The 9287-nt window shown below is 49.1% G+C and overlaps 1 protein-coding gene across 1 annotated transcript; it reads left to right on the forward strand.

The window, feature by feature from the left end:
- The first annotated feature begins 1382 nt into the window (after positions 1-1382).
- On the forward strand, positions 1383-2474 carry LOC149328357 (uncharacterized). The gene is made up of 2 exons (XM_089558967.1): positions 1383-1891; positions 2234-2474. The coding sequence occupies exons 1-2, from the start codon at positions 1677-1679 to the stop codon at positions 2472-2474; spliced, it is 456 nt and encodes a 151-aa protein (XP_089415093.1). The 5' UTR covers positions 1383-1676.
- Positions 2475-9287: the final 6813 nt, after the last annotated feature.

A 9287-nucleotide genomic window follows, 5' to 3' on the forward strand; every position in this document is an offset into this window, starting at 1 on the left:
GTTAGTCAATTTTGCCGCCGCTCCTGGCTCCTGGAGGGCGACCACGGCGGGTAAAGCCTCGAAAGTTTCTAGGTAGAGGCGCAGGTTCGCGCGTTTCTGCCGAGCCTTGAAGCCTCTACAATTCCACTGCGTTACGGTTACCAATGTTTGTGTTTTCGGAGGAGGGGAACGCTTGTTAGGCCGTGCCGCCATCATTAGGATTAGAGGTGAGAGACAGGGGCTGATTGGACTCTGGCCTAAAGCTGACCATTAGCAGGAAAGAAGTTGCGGCGGACGTGACTGCCTTTTTGGTTGTGTTTTACTTTTTTGCGGCTCCAAGGTCACCGAATCGAGAGTCGAAGCCTAGGGTTTCTTTTTAGTTGTGCGTTAATTTTTTCCTCCTCCAAGATGGCGGCCATGCAGAGTCAAAGCGTAGGTGCCTACGTGCTCTCGTTGCGCTTTTTGGTGTTTTGTTTTTTCGACGCCGACGCTGTGGCGCCGCGAGCGCTCGCCCGCTAGCGCCCGAGGACTTTAAAAGGGGGCCGTATGGAAACGAACTTCAGTCCGCTCGTCGGTGGAAACGCTGCCGCCGCGAACTCCCGGGTCTCCGAGCCGCCGCACCGCATCCTCGAAACCGCAAGCTGCCCTCGACGGACGTCGCCTTCGGGGGCCGCACTGACTGCGTGTTTGTGGTTGGACTGCAGCCGCGCTTCCCGGTTGTCTGTATGTTTGTTCACCTTCTGACTTTTGATCGACTGTATCTAATTGGCCTCTCACTTGTATTCTGACCTGTGTAGAAATATTCAATGTATAACTTAATTCAGTGTGTTTACTGCTACATGCTTTCCGCAATTGTTTTGTAGAATGAAAATTACGTGTCTGTGAAAGCAGCCGCATTGTTCAATCGAAGCTATAGACGTTGTTTTGTTGTTGTTACCTCTTAACACGCCTCGGTCTCAGTCACTACGTTTGCTTACCGGCTACGCCGGGCATCAAACGGCCACCCCCTCATTGTACAGACTCGGTGATGATTTCGCCTAGTCACCGAACCCGTGACAGGGGCGTTCCATGGACTCCCTAGCAGCGCTACAACTCGCTGTCGCGTTCCACTCCTAAAAGCGAAGCTTAAGCGTAATTAATTAGCAGTTAATTAGTATTCAGGCATTAATCAATAATTAACCATTACTTAGTGATTTGTCATCACTTAGTAATTAGTACTCAATTATATGTGACGCCACCAGTGCCACAGAGGCAGTCAAAGTGGTGCGGAAAACGCTTTCCCCTATACGCACTTTAGAGAGTCAAAGTGCCCCTGAATGTTTATGGTCTTTTGTGAGCTTAAAGGGACACTGAGGAGAGCTCTATGAATATTTTTTTTATAGGAATATCCGATAGTACGGCATCTGGTGGCTTTGTTGCCGCTCGGCCGGCAGCGAAAGATGCATTTATTTGGAAGAGATTTGGATTCGAAGTTGAAAAAGTTTTTCCCGCTGCTCTGATTCAAACTCGGGATTCTGCTATGACGACAGAGTCTAAAGTGACGCGAACATGACGTAGCGCTGACTCCGTGATTGCTGGCGGCTTGCGGTGTGGTCTAGCAGCAGCCGAAATGAAAGCTACCGCCGGCCGCATTGAACGCATCTATCGGCCGTCGCTACCGTCGCTTTGTTTACATACGGCGTTTTACCAGTGTTGCGATGGACCCCGTTCCCGACGTTCCCGAACCCGACAACGAAGTTCTCGCTAAGAACTCCGGCCTGCACTTCAGCGACCTCAGCCCAACAGAGCGTGCTATGCTTTTGAGGGCTGAAGCGGCTGGTGTGGCCAGATATCAAGAATGTCCAAGCGCCGAGGTAGCCGAGGAGCCGGCATTGTCGACAGCAAGCGCGGGAGCAGTCATCGCCGAGCCATCGTCAGGACTGACGAGTCGAGACTGGTACGTGCTGACATATGGGAATTCTATAATAGTCCTCGTAGATCGTAGTGCTGCCCAGCGTCTTCGTACGTTCACTAAGCGAACACGCCGAGCGGTGCGTTTGCTAATATCGAGGCTCGTGCAACATTAGCTAGCCATAGGCGTTTTCCTCTTCCTTCACCAAAGCATGTAACTGCGATGTGCACGAAAGCGTTTAAAAGCCGGCAGCTGCTATACCGCCTACCGTCCCGAGAAATTGTGATAAATCCTCTTATTCATTTACTGGATGAACGCTATGTAAAATTTGCATTATTACTGCAGATAAGCGTACACAGTCAGATTTTTTTTTTGCGGTTGTTTCAGGTACAGCTGTGGACACTGCCAAGTTCTCTGTAACTTTGAGGAGCTGGAGTGTGTATGCTGCCGCGAAATGGACCGCGCCGTCGCTGCTCAGCCGGAGGGCTGCATCACGGAGCACCCAGAATTCAGCCTGCTGTGCCTGAACATCGCCGTGCTCCGCGTTGCTTACTTCGAGCTACGCGCACAGCGGGAAGCTATGAGCGACGATATACACAAGTGAGGTTCTGTTCCCGTTTGATGCTGCGTTAGGCTGCGCATACCGTACAACTTAGCATTCCAGGGCATTCATTCCTGAATGTTCATATTTTACACTAAATCATAGTGTAGTTATATTTTTACGTCTAAGCGTTTCATGCTACATGAACTGCAAAGAAGTTAATTTCCAGTGCACTCAATTGCATATGAATAAGTCTTGCAGCATATTGAGTTTTACAACTATGGGACTTTATTCATCCTTGGGTGTTATCTATCATGCATACATGTATGTATTTTCATCACAGTGTATGATTCACTCAGTGCTTTTGTTATGTATTCCCAGAAGGTACCGGTACACAGCGTACCGGCAGTTTGTTCGGTGGCTCTGGCATCGCCTGGGTAAAAAACATCGCCTCGTCTTGCCAGCCTGCATTGTGGCGAAGATAAGGGCATCATTCCCGACAGACACACGAACAGGGTTTCGATACCCTGAATATTAGGAGGCAAGTACAGACAATTTTTCAGGTTCTTGTTGTGTGGGCTATATTCTGTGCTCCTAAAGGTAAGAACAGAGAAACGTGGGTTTCCTTACATCTCAAGAGGGCTTCTTATTGGGTGGCTTGGTAGCTGTTCATTATTACAATTTAAAGGCACCAAAGCAACTACACATCCAACAATGGAAGACAACGGGACAGAGCACGACTCACAGCTACTTTATTTCACGGTAAACACATGCAGTTGTATCATCAGCCATCAATTGCTCAAAGAACATATTCATGCATCAATCATCATCAGCCGGCCAGGGCCATGTTACCACCGGCCGACCTCTCCACCTCTCCCTCATTAAAATTCCTTTCTCTCTCTCTGGACAAAGGCCTCAGCCATAATTCTTCCATTAACCCTGGCTTGTGCCAATTGTGGCCACCCTATCCCTGCAAGCCTCTTAAACTCATCCACCCACCTAACTCTGTGCCGCCCCCTGCTGCACTTGCCTTCTCTTGAAATCCAGTTCAGTACTCTTTGGGAACAGCGATTACCTTCTCTTCGCATTACGTGCCATGCTCTATCCTATTTCTTCTTGATTTTGACTAGAATGTCATTAACCCACGTTTCTTCTCTGACCTACTCTGCCCTCTTCCTGTCCCCTTACGTTACACTTGTCATTTTCCTTCCCGAAGCTTGCTGTGTTATCCTCATTTTAAGTTGAACCCTCTTCGTTAGCCTCCACATTTCTGCCCCATAGGTGAGTACCAGTAAGATACAGCTGTTGTATACTTTTCTCATGAGGGATATCGGTAAATTGCCATTCGTGATGCGAGACAGCCAAATGCGCTCCATTATTATATTATTATTATTATAATTTCTCTTATTATTATACTTATTTCAGTCTTGTGATGCGGATCAGTGGTCACTTGATGCCCTAAGCAGACGAATTCCCTTACCACTTCCAGCACCTCACTACCAATTGTAAACTGCTGCTCCCTTGCAAGACTGTTGAACATTACTTTGGTTTTGTGCATGTTAATTTTTAGGTCCACCATTCTTTTCTGCCTGTCTAGCTCGTCAACCATGCTTTGCAGTTCATCTGCTGAGTGACTTAGCAAGGCAATGACATCAGCGAATCGCAGATTACTAACATATAAATACTAGCGCAAACCAGCAGGGCACACGACGAAGAACAAGGACACACAAGTGCAGACTTCCAACTGACGTTTAATGGGTGAAAAATGGGCTTAAATACTGATTACAAACAACAAAAAGAAAGAGAATATCTTTGCTTGTCACTTCTTCAAGAAGCGCAACTATGCATCTGACAAGGCGACTGAAGGCGTGCTGACACAATTATCTTGCAGCCCGGCTATCTCAGCAGCCTATTTGATATTTGGGATCTGGGTACCCTCCGGGCATTGTGACTTCCGTGAGTCAACGCCTTCTGAAGGAAGTAAAACAAGAAGCACGAGCCAGCAAAGGGATCGAAGAACCGCCGTGGAAACGATGGTTGGTTTGGTTTATGGTGTTTAACGTCCCAAAGCGACTGAGGCTATGAGAGACGCCGTAGTGGAGGGCTCCGGAAATTTCGACCACCTGGGGTTCTTTAACGTGCACTGACATCGCACAGTACACGGGCCTCTAGAATTTCTCCTCCAAAGAAATTCCAGCCGCCGCGGCCGGGAGCCGTGGAAACGAAGAGTGGTCGTTGTGCCGTATATACACAATGTGTCACATCGCCTCACGCCTCAAGAAGATTGGTCAGCATAGTGAAGTTAACGTCGTCTTTTCGGCCCCTATGAAATTAGGCCCTCTATGCACACATGTCAACAAGGGAGATGGCGAGCGTCGGTGGTGTAACACGGCACATCAGAACCCCTTCGTCGAATGTGTGGAAGGTGTGATGTACTCCATTTCCCTTTCATGCGGCAAGGTTTACGTCGGCCAGACAGGTTGTTGCCTGAATGAGCGGCTGAAAGAACATCGGTACAGGACCTTCGAGACAGGTACAGGCAATCTGGCGCTGCACCGCCGGAAATGCATCATCAAAGACCGAACTACAGGGAAAGAAGAGCAGTGCACTCTGGACTTGACCAGCTGTTCGGTAATCAGTAGCCACTCGGACCAGATAGTGCGGGAGATCAAGGAGGCGGCTGAGATAGCCGGGCTGCAAGATAATTGTGTCAGTGCGCCTTCAATCGCCTTGTCAGATGCGGAGTTGCTCTTCTTGAAGAAGTGACAAGCAAAGATATTCTCTTTCTTTTTGTTGTTTGTAATCAGTATTTAAGCCCATTTTTCACCCATTAAACGTCAGTTGGAAGTCAGTGTTTGTGTGTCCTCGTTCTTCGTTGTGTGTCCTGCTGGTCTGCACTGGTATTTATATGTTATGCATCCCCAACTAGCCCGCACCCTTACCCTACTGAGATTACTAACGTATTCTTCAATAACTCTTATTGCCAACTGTTTCCAATCCAGGCCTCTGAATGGCTCCTGTAAAGAGGTGGTGAATAGCATTGGCGAGACCGTGTCTTCCTGCCTGACACTCTTCCTTAATGGAATTTTATTGCTGATTATATGTATGACTATGGTGCTATTGTATTCTTACATCTGGCAAGAAATCGCATGACAGCAAAGCATGGCTCAGAACAGCATGAAGGGAAAGGTCTGGTGTGCTTTGTTAAATTTCGGCCCTCTTTATTTTATTCATGCTCCCTGAGGTTTGCTCATTCACACAGTGCCCGGTTTATCCTATATAGCAAAAACCGTTCGTGCGGGCGATTTCATATGATACCGCTATGGTGCACCTTATAAAAGGTCACCCGCGCTTGGTTCCGCAGCCCCTTTTTCTTTTTTCCTTCTTTTTCAAACCAAGAGCAAAGGCCTTTGAGCTCCCTACAGGCTGAAAAGACAAGCGTACCCCATGCTTGCTAGCAAAGTTCTTCAAATTGTGGGCCAAATTGTGCACATACAGCGCCACTGCCGGTCTAACTCCTTCTTGGGGGACACCTGCCCCAACTCACTACTTTCATTTTCTGCATGAGGCTTTTGGTAACCTCTTTCACAAGTGAATGAGGGAACCCAGCTAAAGCGAGCCTGTCGAATCGGTTTTCAAAGGTCAACTGCATCTTGTGAATGCATGGCTTCGTAAGTGGAGATTCAAAACAGTGAAGGAATTCCTGTTTTTTGCTCATTTTTATTGTGAGGAGTCGAATGGCAGATGCCCTTTTCTTTGAACACGCAGGATAACACCTGTACACCCAGTTCGTACAGAATTCAGTGTTCAGGTCTAAAAACATAACTTTAAGAACAAAATTGCAAGACAAGCTTACAAGATGAAAATAAATATGAATTGCAAATAATACACATTACTTTACAATACTAACAAATATACTCAAAAGAAAACATTCGACAGAAGTCTGTCTGGTTGGGAAATTTAATGTTAGGAGAAGGTAAGTGACGCCAACCAAGTAAAATACAGGAAAAACACGACGTTTCGGGACCGGCTCGGCCCCTTCTTCACGGTGTGACTACGGGCGAGCGCAGCTTGGCTTTTTAAGCCCCTGTGTGGAGGACCTGCGGGTCAATGGCCGCAGCCCATGGACGTAGGATGAGGGGAGAGTCCCCAGGGAACGATTAACATTCTCTCGTGTTTGCTGTATGTGCCACGACTCGAGTAGAAGCCTCCTGCGTGGGTTAGCTTCCGTTTCCAATACAATGGTGCTGTCGAAGTCAATTGGGTGGTCACACCCTTCACAGTGTTCGGCCACGGCGCTGCGTTGACGATTCATGTGACGGACGTCCGCTTTGTGTTGGTTCATCCTTTCCGCGAAGTTCTTCGTTTCCCCTATGTACGACGCCGGGCAGACGGAACACGGAATTTTGTACACGACGCCCTGGGCCTTTTCTCTGGGCTGCCGGTTTTTTGGGCGGGGGAGAAGGCGACCGATAGTGCTGGTCGGTTTGTGCGTTGTCAGCACCCCTTCTTTTCCGAGAATGCGACCGAGCGTCTCGCTCACGCCTCTCACGTAGGGGATGCAAACACGTTTTCGCTTCTGGCATGCGTCTGAGGAAATAATAGACCGGATTTTGTTTTGCCTTTCTTGTTTCCTGATAATGCGCCGGATGAATGAGCTTGGGTAGCCGTTCTTTTGGAGGTCAGAAATGACTCGGTTCTTCTCCTTCCTTTTTTCTTCACTTGAGGAACATATGGAGTCGGCTCTCTTCAGTAATGACGTCACGACAGATGCTTTGTGCGGGATGGGATGGTTCGAATCGAAATGTAGGTACCGTCCTGTGTGGGTTGGCTTCCTGTGCACCGAGGACTGCAGGCCTTTGTCGTGCCTTGTAAGTAGGACATCCAGAAAAGGCAGGCTGCCCTGCTGTTCATGCTCAACAGTAAATTGTATGGCCGGTTCAACTGAATTTAGATGACTCTGGAGGTTTTCTATCTCTGAGGTTTTCACCACACAAAAGCAGTCGTCTACATAACGGAGGAATAACTTTGGCTTGGGATTAAAGGAGGAGAGGGCCCGGCTTTCGACGTCTTCCATGGTTAGGTTAGCCACTGTGACTGAAATTGATGCCCCCATAGCAGTTCCGGTTGTTTGCTTGAAAAATTCTCCGTTGTAGGTGAAAAAGGTACTGCGCAGACAGAGGTCGAGAAGGCGACATACCTCATCGACGTTGAGTGGAGTTCTCTCGTGCAGCGTTTGGTCGTTTTCGAGTGCGCGGCGAGCAACGGACACAGCAAGGGGAACCGGTACGCAGGTAAATAGCGACACCACGTCAAACGAGACTAGGCTTTCGTCTTCCTCCACGGTAAGGTTCGAGACAAGTTGGACGAAATGCCGCGAATTCTGTACATGCGTGGGTGTTCTGCCGGCGAGCGGCGCCAGTACCTTGTGCAGGTAGTCAGAGAGACGTCGCAGAGGAGACAGGGTGAAGTCTACAATTGGCCGAAGGGGGACGCCAGGTTTGTGAGTTGGGGACGCCAAACACTCAGGCAACACTCAACAAAACCCTGGCAGAGATGTTCAAGCGGCATCCTGATTTCAAATGGCTTTACCTCCGCCTCATCTCCAGAAACGGCTCAGCTCCAGGTTTTTACGGGCTACCTAAAACTCACAAACCTGGCGTCCCCCTTCGGCCAATTGTAGACTTCACCCTGTCTCCTCTGCGACGTCTCTCTGACTACCTGCACAAGGTACTGGCGCCGCTCGCCGGCAGAACACCCACGCATGTACAGAATTCGCGGCATTTCGTCCAACTTGTCTCGAACCTTACCGTGGAGGAAGACGAAAGCCTAGTCTCGTTTGACGTGGTGTCGCTATTTACCTGCGTACCGGTTCCCCTTGCTGTGTCCGTTGCTCGCCGCGCACTCGAAAACGACCAAACGCTGCACGAGAGAACTCCACTCAACGTCGATGAGGTATGTCGCCTTCTCGACCTCTGTCTGCGCAGTACCTTTTTCACCTACAACGGAGAATTTTTCAAGCAAACAACCGGAACTGCTATGGGGGCATCAATTTCAGTCACAGTGGCTAACCTAACCATGGAAGACGTCGAAAGCCGGGCCCTCTCCTCCTTTAATCCCAAGCCAAAGTTATTCCTCCGTTATGTAGACGACTGCTTTTGTGTGGTGAAAACCTCAGAGATAGAAAACCTCCAGAGTCATCTAAATTCAGTTGAACCGGCCATACAATTTACTGTTGAGCATGAACAGCAGGGCAGCCTGCCTTTTCTGGATGTCCTACTTACAAGGCACGACAAAGGCCTGCAGTCCTCGGTGCACAGGAAGCCAACCCACACAGGACGGTACCTGCATTTCGATTCGAACCATCCCATCCCGCACAAAGCATCTGTCGTGACGTCATTACTGAAGAGAGCCGACTCCATATGTTCCTCAAGTGAAGAAAAAAGGAAGGAGAAGAACCGAGTCATTTCTGACCTCCAAAAGAACGGCTACCCAAGCTCATTCATCCGGCGCATTATCAGGAAACAAGAAAGGCAAAACAAAATCCGGTCTATTATTTCCTCAGACGCATGCCAGAAGCGAAAACGTGTTTGCATCCCCTACGTGAGAGGCGTGAGCGAGACGCTCGGTCGCATTCTCGGAAAAGAAGGGGTGCTGACAACGCACAAACCGACCAGCACTATCGGTCGCCTTCTCCCCCGCCCAAAAAACCGGCAGCCCAGAGAAAAGGCCCAGGGCGTCGTGTACAAAATTCCGTGTTCCGTCTGCCCGGCGTCGTACATAGGGGAAACGAAGAACTTCGCGGAAAGGATGAACCAACACAAAGCGGACGTCCGTCACATGAATCGTCAACGCAGCGCCGTGGCCGAACACTGT

The sequence above is a fragment of the Amblyomma mixtum genome, chromosome 9, assembly GCF_055824585.1.
Source record: "Amblyomma mixtum isolate Tamu chromosome 9, ASM5582458v1, whole genome shotgun sequence".
Taxonomy (NCBI): Eukaryota; Metazoa; Arthropoda; class Arachnida; order Ixodida; family Ixodidae; genus Amblyomma; species Amblyomma mixtum.

Bases quoted from the DNA above. Each gene is read 5' to 3' on its own strand.
- LOC149328357 (XM_089558967.1), top strand. From the start codon at position 1,677: ATGGACCCCGTTCCCGACGTTCCCGAACCCGACAACGAAGTTCTCGCT. The intron at 1,892-2,233 runs GTCAGGACTGAC...GTACACAGTCAG, and splicing joins GCAGTCATCGCCGAGCCATC to ATTTTTTTTTTGCGGTTGTT.